Source organism: Cheilinus undulatus, linkage group 19, assembly GCF_018320785.1.
Source record: "Cheilinus undulatus linkage group 19, ASM1832078v1, whole genome shotgun sequence".
NCBI lineage: Eukaryota > Metazoa > Chordata > Actinopteri > Labriformes > Labridae > Cheilinus > Cheilinus undulatus.
The window spans coordinates 42,189,899-42,210,196 of record NC_054883.1 but is presented as its reverse complement, the minus strand read 5'-3'; the positions used below and the strand labels follow the sequence as shown (position 1 = coordinate 42,210,196).

Here is a 20,298-nt window from a genome sequence, read left to right as displayed (position 1 = left end):
TACCATTTTAATACAACATCTTGCTAGCATTTGTTTGTTTTTCTAGAATAATTTGCAAAAATGATTTGTTCCCTTCAGTACAAAAAAATTCTGTCAAATTTGCAGTATAAGTCAAAATATAGATTAAGGTGGTTCTTTTTTCAGCCCTAGTGTTCTCTAGCCAATATGGTATTTGTTATAATACCCAATCATTTATTGCTCTGTTTTATTCAAACACAAGATGATGGATTTAAAAATCCCATAATAAATGGCAATCTAAATTTTGGGGGAAAAATCGCAAGTGAATAATTTTGCACACGACTAGGGCTGAAAGATTTGGGAAAATTAATCATAATATATTTTGTTCAACAGAGTCTAGAGCTTTACTATCTTGATAATTTGCTTTTCTGTTATCTTCTAAATTTTTCCATTTTAGTCCAACTGCCTTGTTTCCTTGTCACAGTGCCTTAATGGCATTTCCTCAATTTAACGTTTAATCTTTGGTTCACTATTATTTTTTGTTGTTCAAGTTTAAAGTTGTCATATAAAGTCTTATCACAATGAACTTTAATTGACAACTAGATAATCTCTGGTCTCTAGATTGTTTCTGTCGGTCTTGCTAATTGCTGGTATTGACCAATAATCCTGAGTAGTCAGTAACTGTAGTGTAAATCCTGCAGCTATGAGATGGCTGCAGGATTTACACTACAATGGTGTCTCCTGTTGTCTGCTGACTGTGACAGCAGCAGAGGTTGTTGGATTAAAAATGTTGGCTGTAATTTGATAAATCTAACTTTAGTTAAACATGATCTGATTCTGGTAGCTTTACCAGCAGCTAACAGTTTTAATCCAACCATCTATTGGTCCATGCAGTTTTAACGTCACTATGCTTAAGAGCAGTAGATATGAGGTTACTTTAGGAAACATCTTGGGATGCGTGATAGTGGGTTTTTGCTGATATGGTGATGTTTACAGATTGATTCTGATAGCAGTATGGATACCAATACTTCCATGTTTGACAAACCTAAAAATCCACTATTTTTTAGTTTATATGGCCAAAATTTACAGTCAATATACGCTGATATTCTCAGCCAGAATACCAGCTGTAAATATCGCCAGTAACTAAAAACAGCAAATACCAGCAGATGTCAAACTTTCCATCTGCTCATACTGATATCAGACGATAATATCATGCATCCCAAGAAACCTCTACAGATTACTCAGAACAGTTGGAAATATTTTTGCCAGTTTGTCCTTCTAAAGAATGTAACTGTGGTCTGAAAAAAGCTTTGTGCTTTCACTTCATGACTTCTAGAGCAGCTCAGAAGTCGACTGATTCCCTTTTATATCCTGTAACCCACGGGTGTCAAACTCAAGGCCCGGGGGCCAAATGCGGCTCACGGTGCAGTTTTACCCGGCCCGCAAGATCATATCATCTTAATTAGAAGTGTCTCACCTGAATGAGGTCTGCAGGTTTCCTCCAGTATAAAAATGTCAATTTAACCTTAAAGATTAAAAAAACCTGAAGTCATAAAAATGTGATGAAGTAGAAATAGTCAGGAATGAGAGAAATAATTTAAAATCCTAAGTTTAGGTCATAATCTTGGGATGAAAAATGAAAACAAATTAATTTCTTTCATATTTTGACCTTTTAAATTCATCCTTTTGGCCTTTTCTCTAATAGTGTGACCTCTTAAACTCCTGACTTTGACTTTTAATCCCATATTTTCACTTTTTAAACTCCTGATCTAGAATTTTATCTTCTATTTTGACCTTTTAAACTCTTGATTTTGTATTTTATCTCATCTCTTGACCTTTAAACTCATGATTGTAAGTCTCTATCTCATATATTTGCCTTTTAAAACCTTATTTTGACTTTTAATTTTGTATTTTGACCTTTAGGACTTATAAAGTTGACTTTTTATCTCAGATTTTGAGCCTTTAACTCATTTATTTATTTATTTAGCCTTTATTTGACATGGACACACAGTAACATTGATGCTGTGATATTTAATCATTGTGACTTTTTTTTTAGAAATCTTAAAATCCATTATCACTGTTTAATTCTCCCTATAATTCACTACCTGTGAAAACAGGGTTGACAGTTTTGGGTTAAATCTGGACCCTGTTAGGCCCTCAGGTTAGACCTAGACTCAGATTTGGGCCCCTGCTGTGACTGAGTTTGACACTCCTGCTGTAACTGGTTGCCACCATGCTCTCACTCAAACACACTTCTATATCAGAACGGGTTTCCACCACAGCAATGGCGGCTTGTCCACTTCCTGGTCTTTCCCTTGTTCTGTCAGTGTTGAAGATTTCAGCACTAATTATTGACCTGTTCAAGATCAAACTAAATCTTAACCTTGATAATCAATGAAACATTGTATTAATTTGTCCAGTGTTTAATAATCCAATGGTAGAATCTGTAGTCTCAAGAATTTGGTGTTCAAAATAACAAATTCTAACCAAAATACTGAAAATTAAAATTCTCAAACCTGTTGACTGGTTTAAAATCGTTCAAATGTATAGACTGCTTTCATTACAACTCATTTAATTTTAGTTTTGTTTTCTCCACATTTTGAAGGTGTCCTCTTCTGTTGACTTGAAATAAATTAACTGGACCTAAAACTGAGTTTCCTGTTTGTCAAAGTCTTGCATATTGTGTGTTTTGTTTTTGTGTAATAAATGTTGCTGGGAACGTGAGGCTTCTGTTGTGATTGTTTGATCATTTTGAGTTGCAGTAAAGATTTTTATGGGGTTTTAGCCGTTTTATTATTGACTGACCAGTAGCCCTTACAGAAGCTTGTCAAGCCGAGGTTTGGGTGGCTTTTCAAGGTCTTTAAAAATGGGTAAAAATATATCTATATGTTCAATGGTGGATTTGATGTGGATTTAATTTTTAATCTGATTTCTATCTTGCCTTTAAATTTGAAAAGGAGCAGTAACATTAAATGATTACCTAGTTAACAGACAATTTTCTGGAAATTAGAAATTAAGTGTCTCTTTCAAGACACTGAAAGTGGAGATGAAATTTAAATGCTAATTGAATAATTTGGGGTCAAAAAAATGCAGATTCTTACTCAAAATCTCCTTCATTTGTTGTTTTTGGTATTGGTATTTGCATTTAAATCAATGAATGTAATCGTTTGTGCTTATTCCGACAGTTCACGTACTCTTCGTCGACTTGTATTGCCTGACGTAGCGGACTTGCCTCTCCCAATATGGCGGCTATGTCAACGTACAGCCAGCCATCAATGAGGCGTCTACAGCCATGGACCAAAGTATTGGCACCCCTGGAATTTTTCCAGAAAATCCACCATTTCTCCCAGAAATTGTTGCAATTATAAATGTTTTTGGTATAAACGTGTTTATTTCCTTTATGTGCATCGGAACAAAACAAAAAAGCCAAAACTGACATTATTTTACACAAAACTCAAAAATGGGCCTCATTGTGAGACTTTTAAACCTTGCAAAGCAGATGATGGGGCCGTTTCCTTGTTTCTCACTGGTGAATCCATCTTAAAGCTCCCATCTGAACGTTTGGGCCAGTTAGAAAGCGACAGGACCAATCAGAGACGAGGGGCGGTACTTTCAGGCGCAGCAGAGTCAAACAAGCAGCAGCGAGAGCTGGTGCAGTGATGGAGGAGGAGATTAGCGTGGATGCTGCTGAAGCGCCAGTTTATCAGAACTTCACCACAACATCTCCTTTTCCTCCTTTCTGAATTTAATGGGCCGGACAGGACGCTTTGGGGGGCCTGATATGGCCCCCGGGCCGCCTGTTGATGATCAGTGCTCCACTCTCCTCAGGGCCACCGTGAACGTAAACGGTTAACCAGACGGTGCAGCGGTCCGTGGTGACGTCACACGCTGCTTTCTGCTGCTGTGGGCCGCAGCCAGTGTGATCCGGAGGACCAAAGACCTCAAACTGCTGTACTTCCTCTAGCAGACCACCGACCACAGCCGGATAGATCCAGAATGGGGAACTGCCAGGTAGGTTCCGCTGTTAGCCCCTGATGGTGGAGGACTAGACTGTCAGCTGGTTTTAGCTCGGAGAGGTCGGGCTAAAGGTTCAGGATCATGAGAAGGAGCAGGGTAGATTCTGCGGTTAATGCTAAATCTGGTTTCGTCCCAGTTCTCTACGACAGACCCAGAATGCCTCCTAATGGCGTCAGAGTTGGTTAGGGCTGCCTGTGGGGGTGATCTGGACTAGATACAGGGTCCTGGTGGAGGATTTTTAATATCTGGGTTCCTTTAAATGGAGCCGGTGTAACGTCGCAGATGACACCGTGTGACAGACAGCCGTGTGTGGGTTCAGAGGAAGGAGCCACTCCCCTGCGGAATTCATCACAGCTCCGTTAGATCCACATGAATGAGTGTGGGGGTGTGTGTGTAGGTGTGTGTGTGTGTGTGTGTGTGTGTAGGTGTGTGTTGGGTGTGTAGGTGTGTGTTGGGGGGCGCTCCACCAGCCTGGGGTTATGCAAGCCTGCGTGGATGAAAACAGGGACAGGGTGTTCACGGATTTCTGTCTCAGTTTGAAACTGAAACGACAGAAATGAACAGAAAACGCCTAGAGTGTATTTTCTACTGAATATAAATAAGAACCAGCTCTAAAGAAGACTGGTAATAGGAAGACTACTGAGTTTAAAGTCTGAGGAAAGTTATTGAAGAATGGGTTTCAAAACACAAGGAGGCTGGATATTTAACCACAGACTTTAAAATAAGGGAGGAAAGGAGAATATTCATATCTAAGATAGAATTATTATAATATAAAGCCAAACGTCTCTGCTTTGCTGCCCCAGCGTGTTTATCTTTCTCTACTTATGTCCCATCTGTAACATCTTACTCCCATTAACCCTTCCATGCTCACTGTTATCCCACTGCTGTTTACATTACTGGTTACCTTTAAATGGACCATGTCACTTTACTTTATGTGCCACTCTAGTTTGTCATTCACATTGTTAAGTCCCTACACTTACTAGAGTTTCATAGTATTCTCTTACTTTGTTTTTTTACATGTTCCTGTAATGGCAGAGTTTAATCTTGATCTTATTTTAAATCTTTATCAACACATGATAAGATTAAATAACAAAAACAGTTATTTGGGTAGTTTCTACTACAACATTTCAATATTACCGCCAATGAAAATTACTGTTTAACTTGAGCAGATCTTTTGAACTGTTTCATAATGCGTCATGTTAAAATGTGCCAAATTGCAGAGACATTCCCACTCAATATTAAAAATGTACACATTAATAATTACACATTAAAATAAAGTGGAAAACTTACAGTGACTGATAATGGAGTTACTAGGTAACATGTAATAATAATAAAATTGATGGCTACCAAGTAAGAAAAGAGTAGTGAACCATAGTTAACCAGGGAATGAAGGTGTAACTATGATTATGACAGGAGGCTGAGTCACAGATCTACACTTTCCACTGAGGGCACAAAATGAGTCACTAATAACTGATTAACGGATGTTTCAGTGCTGCCAGTATGATGATCCACTAAAGGAATCAGTTATTGACAAAGTTTAATAAGGCCACTCTTCACTTTCATTTATTTACTTAATGATGATGTTTGAATAAAACTCCAGACATAAAACTACCACTGTGTGAAGACTTAACCAATCAGACCAGGCCATTTTACCCTCCCCAGACTCCGGTGTAGCTGCCAGTCGGACTGGTTGTTTCAAACAGTGGTAATTTTGGCAGCTGTTTTTAATTGTAGTCTTAGTTTTAGTCTTCAAACGAAATGCATTTGAGTTTTAGTCACATTTTAGTCTTTACTTTTAGTCCAAGCATTTATTTTCTTGCATAAATCTGGTACCAAATCATGGTAGTGTGTTCTCTGCCAAACCTGGGGTCCCTGCTTTCTACAGCTGAGAGGCAGAATAGATACAGATGTGTTGTTTTAGACAGATTTACCCACAGTGGAGAAATATCACAGATTTAGAATGTCTGATGAAAACTACGTTACATTTCAGTCTAGTTTTAGTCATCACAGATCTATTTTTGTTAGTCTCAGTCTAGTTTTAGTCATCACAGATCTATTATTGTTAGTCTCAGTCTAGTTTTAGTCATCACAGATCTATTATTGTTAGTCTCAGTCTAGTTTTAGTCATCACAGATCTATTTTTGTTAGTCTCAGTCTAGTTTTAGTCATCACAGATCTATTTTTGTTAGTCTCAGTCTAGTTTTAGTCATCACAGATCTATTTTTGTTAGTCTCAGTCTAGTTTTAGTCATCACAGATCTATTTTTGTTAGTCTCAGTCTAGTTTTAGTCATGGAAAAAAGGCTGTTGACAAAATTAACACTGGTGTCAAAGACTAAAACTAAGGATATTTTGTCTCCATTTTTGTTTTATTTTAGTTTTGTAAGCAGACTATACAGTTTTAGTTTAGTGAGTTGTAGTCTGGTTTTGAGTTCTGTGTGAAAAACAGACCACTGAATCAGTCTATTTTACATTTTATTAGTTTCTAGTTCAAGTAAAGATCATTTTTGAATTTTAGTTTTAGTTTTCTATTTTTTTAGTATCACAAAAATGTCGAACCGATTTTTTGAATTTTGTGTATCATTGCACCCCTATTATTTAGTTAGTTTTAGTTCACTAAAATGATTTTTGAATTATAGTTTTAGTTATTTAGTTAGTTTTAATTCACTAAAATGATTTTTGAATTATAGTTTTAGTTATTTATTTAGTTTTAATTCACTAAAATGATTTTTGAATTATAGTTTTAGTTATTTATTTAGTTTTAATTCACTAAAATGATTTTTGAATTATAGTTTTAGTTATTTAGTTAGTTTTAATTCACTAAAATGATTTTTGAATTATAGTTTTAGTTATTTAGTTAGTTTTAGTTCACTAAAATGATTTTTGAATTATAGTTTTAGTTATTTAGTTAGTTTTAGTTCACTAAAATGATTTTTGAATTATAGTTTTAGTTATTTAGTTAGTTTTTGTTCACTAAAATGATTTTTGAATTATAGTTTTAGTTATTTATTTAGTTTTTGTTCACTAAAATGATTTTTGAATTATAGTTTTAGTTATTTAGTTAGTTTTAGTTCACTAAAATGATTTTTGAATTATAGTTTCAGTTATTTAGTTAGTTTTTGTTCACTAAAATGATTTTTGAATTATAGTTTTAGTTATTTATTTAGTTTTTGTTCACTAAAATGATTTTTGAATTATAGTTTTAGTTATTTAGTTAGTTTTAGTTCACTAAAATGATTTTTGAATTATAGTTTTAGTTATTTAGTTAGTTTTAATTCACTAAAATGATTTTTGAATTATAGTTTTAGTTATTTAGTTAGTTTTAGTTCACTAAAATGATTTTTGAATTATAGTTTTAGTTATTTAGTTAGTTTTTGTTCACTAAAATGATTTTTGAATTATAGTTTTAGTTATTTAGTTAGTTTTTGTTCACTAAAATGATTTTTGAATTATAGTTTTAGTTATTTAGTTAGTTTTAGTTCACTAAAACGATTTTTGAATTATAGTTTTAGTTATTTAGTTAGTTTTTGTTCACTAAAATGATTTTTGAATTATAGTTTTAGTTATTTATTTAGTTTTTGTTCACTAAAATGATTTTTGAATTTTATTTTTAGTTATTTAGTTAGTTTTTGTTCACTAAAATGATTTTTGAATTATAGTTTTAGTTATTTATTTAGTTTTTGTTCACTAAAATGATTTTTGAATTATAGTTTTAGTTATTTAGTTAGTTTTAATTCACTAAAATGATTTTTGAATTATAGTTTTAGTTATTTAGTTAGTTTTAGTTCACTAAAATGATTTTTGAATTATAGTTTTAGTTATTTAGTTAGTTTTAGTTCACTAAAATGATTTTTGAATTTTAGTTTTAGTTGTTTAGTTAGTTTTAGTTCACTCAAATGATTTTTGAATTTTAGTTTTAGTTGTTTAGTTAGTTTTAGTTCACTAAAATGATTTTTGAATATTAGTTTTAGTTGTTTAGTTAGTTTTAGTTCACTCAAATGATTTTTGAATATTAGTTTTAGTTGTTTAGTTAGTTTTAGTTCACTAAAATGATTTTTGAATTTTTGTTTTAGTTGTTTAGTTAGTTTTAGTTCACTCAAATGATTTTTGAATATTAGTTTTAGTTGTTTAGTTAGTTTTAGTTCACTAAAATGATTTTTGAATATAAGTTTTAGTTGTTTAGTTAGTTTTAGTTCACTAAAATGATTTTTGAATTTTTGTTTTAGTTGTTTAGTTAGTTTTAGTTCACTCAAATGATTTTTGAATTTTAGTTTTAGTTGTTTAGTTAGTTTTAGTTCACTCAAATGATTTTTGGATTGTTGTTTTAGTTGTTTAGTTAGTTTTAGTTCACTCAAATGATTTTTGAATTTTTGTTTTAGTTGTTTAGTTACCTTTAGTTCACTCAAATGATTTTTGAATATAAGTTTTAGTTGTTTAGTTAGTTTAAGTTCACTCAAATGATTTTTTAATTTTAGTTTTAGTTGTTTAGTTAGTTTTAGTTCACTAAAATGATTTTTGAATATAAGTTTTAGTTGTTTAGTTAGTTTTAGTTCACTCAAATGATTTTTGAATTTTTGTTTTAGTTGTTTAGTTAGTTTTAGTTCACTAAAATAATTTTTGAATATTAGTTTTAGTTGTTTAGTTAGTTTTAGTTCACTAAAAACATTTTTGAATTTTAGTTTTAGTTGTTTAGTTAGTTTTAGTTCACTAAAAACATTTTTGAATTTTAGTTTTAGTTGTTTAGTTAGTTTTAGTTCACTCAAATGATTTTTGAATATTAGTTTTAGTTGTTTAGTTAGTTTTAGTGCACTCAAATGATTTTTGAATTTTTGTTTTAGTTGTTTAGTTACCTTTAGTTCACTCAAATGATTTTTGAATATTAGTTTTAGTTGTTTAGTTAGTTTTAGTTCACTAAAATGATTTTTGAATTTTTGTTTTAGTTGTTTAGTTACCTTTAGTTCACTCAAATGATTTTTTAATTTTAGTTTTAGTTGTTTAGTTAGTTTTAGTTCACTAAAATGATTTTTGAATATAAGTTTTAGTTGTTTAGTTAGTTTTAGTTCACTCAAATGATTTTTGAATATTAGTTTTAGTTGTTTAGTTAGTTTTAGTTCACTAAAATGATTTTTGAATTATAGTTTTAGTTATTTAGTTAGTTTTAGTTCACTAAAATGATTTTTGAATTTTAGTTTTAGTTATTTATTTAGTTTTTGTTCACTAAAATGATTTTTGAATTTTAGTTTTAGTTATTTATTTAGTTTTTGTTCACTAAAATGATTTTTGAATTTTAGTTTTAGTTATTTAGTTTGTTTTAGTTCACTAAAATGATTTTTGAATTATAGTTTTAGTTATTTATTTAGTTTTAGTTCACTAAAATGATTTTTGAATTTTAGTTTTAGTTATTTAGTTAGTTTTTGTTCACTAAAATGATTTTTGAATTTTAGTTTTAGTTATTTATTTAGTTTTTGTTCACTAAAATGATTTTTGAATTTTAGTATTAGTTATTTAGTTAGTTTTTGTTCACTAAAATGATTTTTGAATTATAGTTTTAGTTATTTATTTAGTTTTAGTTCACTAAAATGATTTTTGAATTTTAGTTTTAGTTATTTAGTTAGTTTTTGTTCACTACAATGATTTTTGAATTTTAGTTTTAGTTATTTAGTTAGTTTTTGTTCACTACAATGATTTTTGAATTTTAGTTTTAGTTATTTAGTTAGTTTTTGTTCACTAAAATGATTTTTGAATTTTAGTTTTAGTTATTTAGTTAGTTTTTGTTCACTAAAATGATTTTTGAATTATAGTTTTAGTTATTTAGTTAGTTTTAGTTCACTAAAATGATTTTTGAATTTTAGTTTTAGTTATTTAGTTAGTTTTTGTTCACTACAATGATTTTTGAATTTTAGTTTTAGTTATTTAGTTAGTTTTTGTTCACTAAAATGATTTTTGAATTTTAGTTTTAGTTATTTAGTTAGTTTTTGTTCACTAAAATGATTTTTGAATTATAGTTTTAGTTATTTAGTTAGTTTTAGTTCACTAAAATGATTTTTGAATTTTAGTTTTAGTTAACTATCACAACCTTGGTCACAACAAAACACAGAGCTGGTGAACGCTGCTTGTTTTGTGGACTGTTTCTGGTAAAAGCCTTCACCATAAGAACCAAACACTGAGCCCACATTGTTGTTGGGCGCCGTTTAAACGCTTCTTTCTGAGGTTGATACAGGCCTGTTTATTGTAGCTCCTCAGACCCTCTGTCCCCTGGACGGCTCTTTGGTGTCTGCCAGTAATTCATGCGGCCCCCACCAAGTTTGTTTAAAGACTTCTGGCCTTGAATTCCTCATTCCTCCCCTCCCCCACCAGCCAGCTGCTCCTGCATCCCTCTCATAACTTCATTTACTGAAACAATGGCCAGTTTGATGAGGCCTGAATGAGAGGAAAGGCTGTTTCATCTACACTCTTTGCTCTTTTAGCCCACCGTTGTGCCCTATGAAGATTTCAATGTCGTCGCTGACATTAAGGCCATCCGTAAAGCCTGTAAAGGGTTTGGTAAGCTGGAAATAATCAATAAACACTAAGTATTTAAATTCATGGCTTGAAAAGCTGCATTTTATCCATTTTTGTGTTTTCTGTTCTTTAGGAACTGACGAGCAGGCTATCATCGACATCCTCGCCAACCGCTGTTCATTTCAGCGACAGGAAATCAAACAGGCCTACTTCGACAAATACGACGATGTGAGAGTCAGTCCAGAGATGCACAATAATATCTCTGTGTTTTACTTTATTTCTAAAACGTTCAGTATTTCTCTGACAGGAGTTGGTGGATGTGTTGAAGAGCGAGTTGTCAGGGAACTTTGAGAAAGCCATCCTCGCCATGCTGGACCCGCCCATCATCTACGCCGTGAAGGAGCTGAGGAAGGCGATGAAGGGAGCGGGCACCGATGAAGACGTCCTGGTGGAGATTCTCTGCACCGCCACCAACGCTGTCAGTCATCAATTCAAAGCAATGAGTGAAAAGACATTTTTAATATTCTTAAATTAGGGTTTAATGGATTCACTCTCGGACTGAAAGTGATTCATGAAGTGAGTCCATTTCTAATTTACCTTTTTATTGTTTCTGCAGGATATTCACATGTTCAAGGAATGCTACTTTCAAGGTAAGCTAATGTGCAGATGAACTTCATGACTGACGTAATGATAACAGTTACTATCATGATGGGATAGAGATGCAGATATATGTGATTTTACTCTTTCTGGAACAATTTAAATGAAAATAATCCCCAAAGAGTCATCTCTTCTTACAGCTGGTATCATTTTATAGAAGGGTACTTTCCTTCTATGATGAACTCTAAAGGAAATAGCTATAGGAGACTCATTTGGACCCACATTCACAAAATACTGACCTGTTCTTATCCCTTTAGTCATGTACACATGTGCAGTCACATGGTGTCTAATCAAATGCATTCTTCAGCTCCCTGTTCACTGATATCAGCGCTGATAGCTGGTTATTTTTACCAACGTCATTGACTTCTGAAGATTTTAGGGTGAGCTGAATGTGTCAACAGAATTACTTTGAACAGAATTCTTGCAGCATCTGCGATTTCCACCTTCTTATTTTTACGTCATGTCTTGGCTAAGCGATCTCAAAGGTAAATTTTCATAAGTTAAGTCATTGAACACCTTTTGTCTTACTCTGTCAGTGCATGAACGTGATCTTGAGGCGGATATCGAAGGAGATACAAGCGGGGACGTCAGAAATCTGCTCATGGCTCTGTTAGAGGTTAGTGCTCCACTAGTGAAACTAAAATCCTGTCTGCTGCTGCTCTGAAACTGAGCTCACTCTCCCTGGCCTGCACATAAACACACTGGACACCATCCAGACAGACTCATTAGTAAAACAGGTCAGATACAGTTTCACACAGCAGAAGTTGTCTTACTCGTCTTTTTCTTCCAGGGCAACAGGGACGAAAGCTACGACGTGGATGAAGAGCTAGCAGAAGCAGATGCTACCGCCCTGTTTGAGGTTTCTATTTTTAAACACATGCATTATAATCTCATAACTACATTCTTTAATCCTCAACAATATTTATGCTTTTCTCAGGCTGGTGAGGGTTGTTTTGGGACAGATGAGTCCACATTCAGCTACATTCTGGCCACCAGAAATTACCTGCAGCTCCAGGCCACATTCAAGATATATGAGCAGGTGGGCTCTGGTGCCATTGTACATAGCTGCTGTCATATCAGTTTATGTGAAGTGACACTGCATCCTCAGCTAGTCAGGGCTGCTGTCTTACATAATCCTTGACAGGAGCTTGATTGCGTTTCACTGACTTTCTTTACATGTGAATTACTAGTTCCAGTGTCCAGTAGCTTTTGTGAGATATGGGAGAAATTATGGACCTTTACCACATGAAGTCATGCCAGGACTCAGAATAAACCCATCATTTTTCTCTCCTCAGCTCTCTGGAACTGAAATCCTTGATGCAATCGAGAACGAGACATCTGGGACACTGAAAAAATGCTACAAAGCTCTTGGTAAGAGTGAAAAACAAAATGTTAGAGCAGTGGTTCTCAAGCTTTTCAGCCCGTGACCCCCAAAATAAAGATGCCAGAGACCGGGGACCTCCACTGGACCTGAAGGTGGTTGAACAGCCATGAACATACTAGAATAGTCATGTGGAGACAAGGCCGTCTATTAGGGGGGATAAATGGGAGGGCTTTCTGGGACCCAGCCAAACTGGGGGTCCATGGAGGACAGCAAAATCAGGGTCCATTATAAAGTCAGCTAGATATCCATATCCATATTTTATACTTAAACTGAGTAATAACCATTCTGAACATAGCAACAGATAACTTTTTTAAGTCATTTGCGCCGTACTATATTCATCTTAAAAATGTACATCTCTTTTCTTCGAAACAGAATTAAAATAGTAAAAAAAAATGTCCAAAAAGGTGGTGGAAAAGGTGGTTAAATGGGATGTTATAGGTAGTAGAAATGGGTTAGAATTGGCATAAATTTGATAGCAGTAGCATAAAGGGCAGAAAATGGCAAAAATGCGTTGAAGTGGTAAAAACAGGCACAAAAAGTTGTAGAAGGGGTTAAAAAAGTGGCAGAAACAGGTTTAAAGTGGCAAAAAAGGTAAAATGTGATTTAAAAGTGGGAAAGCATGCTTTAAACTGGCAAAAATGGGTTAACTGGGATGGATAAAATGGGCAGAAAATGGCAGAAATGGGTTGAACATATCAAACAGTGAAATGTGGTTAAAATGGGTGTAAAATGTGATAAAAAGGGGTTGATAGAGGCAATAATGGACCAGCAGAGGCAACAATATACAGAAAGTAAAAGAACTGGTTTAGAAGTGGCAAAACAGGCAGTAAAGAGTGGTGTAAAGGGTTTAAAATGGATAAAAATGGGTTTTGAGTGGCAAAAATGAGTTAAAATTGGCAAAAAAAATGTTGGTAAAAAGGGATGAAATGGGTTTAAATGGGATAAAGTGGCAAAAAAGGGTTCAAATTGTGCAAAATTGATAAAAAGTGGCAAATAAAAGAAACGAAATTGGGTGAGAAAAAAATAATTTCAAAAGTATTATCATTTTTTTAAGGCATCTTGCGATCCCCTCTTAGTGTTTTGCGATCCCCAATGGGGTCCTGACCCCCAGGTTGAGAACCACTGTGTTAGAGGACAATATATTTATTTGAAATTAGGTATAGAGATAAAGTCAATGGGTATTCAAAAGGATTAGAAATATTTAAAAAGTACAGAAAATCATCAAGATGGAGTGAAAATAGAAAACAATCAGAGTTGCTCTTGGGAAGGCGGACTAAGGGGCATGTTTGGCATTATTATATAACAGCACGTCGGTGTTTATGAACCTATTTTATCTGAAGTAGTGATGACAAGTTCACACTAGACAGTTCATGCTCTGACACCTGCCCCCCCACCTGGTATCACCACCCATCAGTCTCCACCCACAGCCATGAAGTACACAGCTGTTCTCGTGTCAGCACACCAGGGTGGGAAATTAGTGCAGCCACCAGCAGGTGAAGGTGAATTTACTCAACTCTGTGGCCACTGAGGCAGGCAGATAAAAGTAGCCTTACCTAACAGATCGATTTTGACAGTAAATGGAATGAATTAAATCCCTTTTTTCTGTTCCTACTGACTTTATAAGCAACACTGAGCAGACCCACACGCTCACTGAACAAATAGTTCCATCAAAAATGAGGGTGTTTGGCAAAGCCTATGCCTGGGCGCTACTGGGGAACTGGTTTTGAGGGGAAATGGGTCGAATATATGTGGGAAGGCTTTTGTATGTTTGGCTTTTGATTTCAGTCACTCATCCTTTCTATAACTCTGAGGCTGAACCAGCAGACTCGTGCTGACTGTGACTTCAGATTCATGCCTTTATAGCCCCGCCCACCAAGCGAGGGTAGGGGTGACTGGAAACGTAAACTATTTTGGGGTTTAGTGTACCAAACCATACCAGACCGAACTGAATCAAACCGGACCCCCTGATGGAAACACGGCTATAGTTAGCTTTAACTCAGAGGGGCAGACTTGGCGAGTAGAATTTGAAGCATTTCTGTGGACATTTATATTTTATCATATTATAGTAATATAACATAAATATAAATAATATTTTTAAAGGTGTTTGATGATATGACAACATGGATTTGAGATCAGTCCTTGAATTTTAAGATTGTTGATATTATGCACATTTGATTATAAATGTCATCTTGAGAGGGTTTTGTGTGTTTTTGTTACCAAAGGCGATAACAGGGACACACAGTCTGTGTATTTACTGGCAGATCCATTTCCTGGTTGAAATTAGACTCAAAAATCAGGAGAAACTCTCATTAGTCCGTTTTTTTTTTTTTTCATTTTGGTCAGTAAAATGGAAAATCAAATAACATGATTTAAATAAAGGGGTCATTTTTTTCAAATCTATTTTTTGGTTTCTTGTTTTAATGAAATACTTGAGGAAATGGAAAGGTGAGCATTTTAAAATAAGAGCCTCCATTTAAGCCAACTTTTACCTATTAGACTGATTGTTTGGTTTGTTTATTGCCCTGGTTATTTATTGATTAATTCCCTTATTTTTTGTGTAGACGCCCCTATAAATAAACCTGTCAACCAAACATTACATTCATAAATCGAAAACCTGACTCCTGCTGTGTACATGGATAGATACCTCAAGCAGTCCAGGCTCATTTATTCATATGAATTTATTTTCTTTCTAATATTAATAGTCTTTTAAATCACCAGCACTTTTACCATGGACATTATTTTTATTACGCTGTATAGAGCCAACAGGAGGGCTTTTATTTTGAAATGCTCACCTTTCCCAGCGGGTCACATGATTTCCTTTTACTGAAGTTTTTCGTTAAAAGTTTCCATTTTTGTCGAAAATGAAGAAACAAGGAAATGGCTTATTTTTCTGTTTTCTGTTAAAAACAGAGTAACGAGAGTTTAACCTGATTTTTGAGTCTGTTTTCACGCAGGAAATGGATCTGGCAGAAAATACACAGACCATAAACACCAATGCATAATGACATTTATGACAATATAAACTGATATGAGATTAACCAAAACCAAACGTTCTGTACAATGCTGTGATCAGCTGACTTACAGCGTCCTCTGGTTCTTGATCTAAATGATATTTTTACCATTTTACAGCACAGTTGTCTCACTTAGACCGCAGTGTTTACTGTGGTAAAAGATGAAAAATGTATGAAATGTCTCCTCTGGATATTTGCACATAGAAGTCAAAGACAAATTTCTGCCTTTTATCCAAAATTGGACAACAGAGTTTTTTTCTGTTTTAAGAAATACCAGCAGCTGACTGCACTGAAACGCTGGTTATAGTCAATTATTGGACAAAGGAATAGAAAGCTTTTGTTTCCTGTCCTCAGTGAGGGTCGCAAAGAACCCACAGCTCTACTTCGCCAGACGCCTGAACAAAGCGTTGCAAGGAGTGGGTACGGACGAGGACACCCTGATCCGGATCATCGTGTGCCGCTCTGAGGTACGTTCACTAACACATCAGTAGGTGGAGCCAAATTTCCCAAAACAGCATCTCATTTTCTTTTTTATGGCGAGATAAGGTTGTAAATCAGAACCAGGAAAACTAAAATCTGTTTGAATCTTTGCTTTATTTCACTAAGGAGAGATGGAGTCATACAAAAAGACTGAAGACTGTGACTTTAAACTTAATTAACCCTTTAGTGGGAGATTTCTGTTGACATGTGGCTTGGCTACTGTTAAATCTGCTCTTATTTTCAAACATATCATACTTGGACGTTTTATCTCAGTGATGGCCAAGATGGTGTCCAAAATTCAATAACGTCAGATATTTAGCAACAGAATTCAACTTATGTAAACGTGACATTTTTCCAACTGAAATTTGACTTTGTATTGTCAATTTTATCCATTAGAAATCGTACAATTAAGTTTAATTTTGCCTAATATTGTTTATTATATTACAAGAATGCAGCAATTTTTGTAAAGTTGTGTTTTGGTTGCTCGAAAGTTGACACATTAGCAAGATTGCCTCTTCATCCAAAGTTTTAATTGCACTCATATATGGCGGATAAAACAGTCATCCTTTAAGGAAAATCTAGTTTCACTCGTGTACTTTCCTGATTTAAAAAATCTAGATATGTAAAAAGAACAACTTTTCTTCAGTGCAACACATAACATATAAAATGCAAAGATGCAGAGCTCAGATATTTGGAATGATCAGAGAATAAAGGAGAAGATTTGCTCAAAACTAGTTCACATTTTCTGTAACCATTTAAACAACAGAAGTTTATGATCTTTGAACCTTGTTAAGTTTTCAGGCTACCCGACTTTATAACTATCATCTCCACACTCTGCCTGAAGTGTTGACATCATCCTCCTTCTCTCTGTTTTGTTAACAGTATGATTTGGAGACCATCAAAGACATGTACCTGGAGAAATACGACGTGTCCCTGAAGGACGCCCTGAGGGACGAGTGCAGCGGCGACTTTAAACGTCTCCTCCTCGCCATCTGCCACTGAGATTTAATCCAAGTGATATGGGTGCAGAGACGGCAGAATATATTTTACTGAGAGCGCAGCTGTTTTCTGTCTCACTAACCAATACTACTCTGTCCCTCTGTGTGACATTATGCAGGGAGCAGGAGGGTGGAAGTGGCTCATGTCTCGTCAGAACTAAGTTAATGTAAATGAAGGTGGCTCCAGTTTTTAACTTTTTAACAGGCATTAATTATAAAGTCGGCATTGAACTGGATATATTATTTATCTTTAAAAGGTTGTTTATAGCATGCATTACTGATCTGTTTTGGGCATTTAGATTCAGTATCTGCATCCACTCTATGCATTAACAGCTCCGGTATTACTACCAAGTGTTTGGTACCCAAAGGATCAGCTCCCGAGCTGAGACAAATAATCCAGATCTCTAAAAAGAGCTGAAAATCCCATCACAACACAAGACTAGGCAGATATCGATAAAGCCCCTCTTTTAGTGGGAAACTGCAGATTACATCAGCTGATGTCTTTAATGCCTGCTGCTACGTGTTGTGTGTAATCAGCCAGTCCAGTCCAAATGCAGGCATCCAAAAACACCTCCATATTCAGACTAAGTTAATAGATGTCACACTGTTGTCTGAATGCATTGAGGTACGTTCACACAAAGCATTAACTTGGTATCCAAATGCCCAAAATGGACACTAATCCCTGTTAATGCATCATTTAAATGGGGTTAAAAAGTACAGTCTTTGTCAAACCTTGCCCATTTCTTAGTCAGTTTTTAACAGGTTAACCAGTGTTTAAACTGTCACAAATCCATTTTTAGGCACGACAAACAAGCAACAAGGAAAAACACTGACTCAGATTTGATACTAAAGCTAAAACCTGCTGCTGCATTTAATAAGTACTTTAAAGTGTTACATGATAATCAGTTAGAAGTATTACGCTGTATTCAATCCACTTATGTCGTATTTGTGTTTAATTTTTAGTCCTGAGCTGCTGTCCTTCCCCCTCCATGCTTTAAACTTAGCGACTGTTGCCTTTAACTGCTGTTGAAACGAATGCAATCCCACCATATGAAGCTTGAAGATGCAAAAAATGAAAGTTTGAACTGAAGGAATAAACGTTTGATTATGAAGGATATGAAATGTTATTTTAAAGGATCGGATGAACATCCCTCCCAGGTTTTCTTTGAAAACTAAGAATATATATTTTATCTTTAACTTAGGTTGTATTTTTATCCTCGACAAAAACTTGACAAATCCAAACACACCTCACCTTGTTCTACTTTTTTTTACTACTAATACAGTAGAGAGTTTAATATATAATGTTATTTAGTTTACTGTTGTAGGTTGGCCAGAGAGTACAAATGTGAAGAAGTCTGTAGGAATCTAAAATCCTGACAGTCTGAAGTCATTTTGTTTCTCTATGAGGCAGCTGAGACTCGTTCAGATGACCACTAATTAAACAAAAACTCAAAGTGAACTGAACCACATGTGAAAGGTCAAATGTGAATGATGGCTTGTGGGTTAGTGTTTGTCCCTCTATAGCCAAAGAATTGTAGCCTAACTGCAAATAAACGACCCTATAACATCACTGGTTTTCTGGTTTTTCTTAGCATTTGCTTCTTTGGGGGAAAAAAAACATAAACTGACCAATTTATCCTGTTAACAGCGAGTTAGCTGTAAAGAGTCATTAAGAACCCGACTTTCCGTTTTTAGCATCTACCTACCAACCCATGAAATGTGAAATAAGCCGTCTTCGTCCTTTCTTTATTATCTATGCAGGACTCGACGTTAACACCAGCTGACTGCAGGTGGATTTGAGCCATGGCCAGTTGACTTTATTTATAACACATCCTTGCTTGACTCTAGTTGTGCTTGGCTGTCAGTGTTAATGAACACTGTGTTACAGAGGTAGATGCTTGATGCAATGAGAATGCAAAGGGGGCAGTTTTTCCCAAAAAGAAATGCACTGCAAGCCACAGTGGCTCGTGAGGAACAAAGTAGTCAAGTCCTGAAGTCTGAAATTTAGAATTTGAGCTCCTTGTGAGATCAAAATAAGTCATAATAACACCTGCCCCTCACCTGGCATCTCCACCCAAAGCCATGGAGGTACACAGCTGTAGAAAAACCTATAATAATCCACATTTAACAATCACAGTCAGCTAATGGATGGTAAATATAGTCATGAAGTTCAAGGTTAAGACCACTCAGACATCAACTATTAACAAATGAACAGCCACTTTATTGTTAGAAGGTGATTATTATTAGTCCTACATACAGTCCTTAACAAATGTATTAGAGCACCTGTCATCTCTGTCTCAGAGACTATCCAGCATCATGAAGTGCTTTAATGTGGACTCTTTCATTTCCAGTCAGCTCTCCACGTTTTACCATTTTGAACAGGAATGAGGAATTTCAAACTGAATTCACCCAAATTTGAGCCGGCTCACTGGGCTTCTCTGAGAAGTCAGAAATGAATCAAGCATAACATTCAACCACTAAAACTCATTTTTCTGTTCAGGAATGACAGTAAATAACTATAATCTGACATATTCATCAGAAATATTCATGTGCTTTACTATTTTTCCGTTTTTTTTGTAAATCAGTAAATGTGAAAATTCATGAATAACAATAATAATTCTATTTTAGCATTAAAAATATCATTTGGGTTAAAGAGCTTCTACATATTGGTGTATTAACCATTGCAGAAACATCAGAAATGATTTTGGTAATTACCAATGCTGTTAATTTAGGGCAGCTGTGGCAGAAACCTGACTTTGGGTGGTGGTCTAATACCTTTGTTAATCACTGTAAATGATATGAACAGTTTGACTTGACCGACTGTCCCCTACCCTCTTATCTTTTGTCTGACCTGCTGAGTCCAGATGTTTGAGGGTGTAGTGGGGCCCAGTGTGACTGCCTCATCTTCAGATCTGTTGGCTCTGTAGTGGGGCCTTTCCACTAAGTGGTACTGTTTGGTTCAGTTAAGTTTACTTTAGTACCGGTTAGTACCGCTCCTTCCTTCAGGACTGAACAGGTACACTTGTACCCCAACAGAAGGATGCCAGAGAAAGTCGGACAGGACTGACTGGTTAGTTTGATACGTTTTCAGCTTTTGACTGTTTTCTGAACTGAACTGAACCAAAACCAGACAGCTTGGTAGACACAGGTCCTGGACAGGGTCTATAGGTATGACAGCTAAAGGTGCACAGAAGACTTCATGACCAAAGAGGTCAAGGATGGTTCTGTAGTCATGGAGTCCTGTCCCTCTTGGGGTTTCTGGGAACAGGAGAGGCTGTTATGGGACATAACTCC

General features: G+C 35.2%; 1 protein-coding gene across 1 annotated transcript; it reads left to right on the top strand.

Annotated features, from left to right (window-relative positions):
• Window positions 1-3,555: 3,555 nt before the first annotated feature.
• anxa13 (annexin A13) lies at window positions 3,556-18,574 on the top strand. The gene is made up of 11 exons (XM_041814487.1): window positions 3,556-3,969; window positions 10,441-10,516; window positions 10,608-10,702; window positions 10,782-10,952; window positions 11,091-11,124; window positions 11,668-11,747; window positions 11,922-11,990; window positions 12,069-12,170; window positions 12,427-12,502; window positions 15,881-15,993; window positions 16,889-18,574. The coding sequence occupies exons 1-11, from the start codon at window positions 3,955-3,957 to the stop codon at window positions 17,006-17,008; spliced, it is 951 nt and encodes a 316-aa protein (XP_041670421.1). The 5' UTR covers window positions 3,556-3,954; the 3' UTR covers window positions 17,009-18,574.
• The last annotated feature ends 1,724 nt before the right edge of the window (window positions 18,575-20,298 follow it).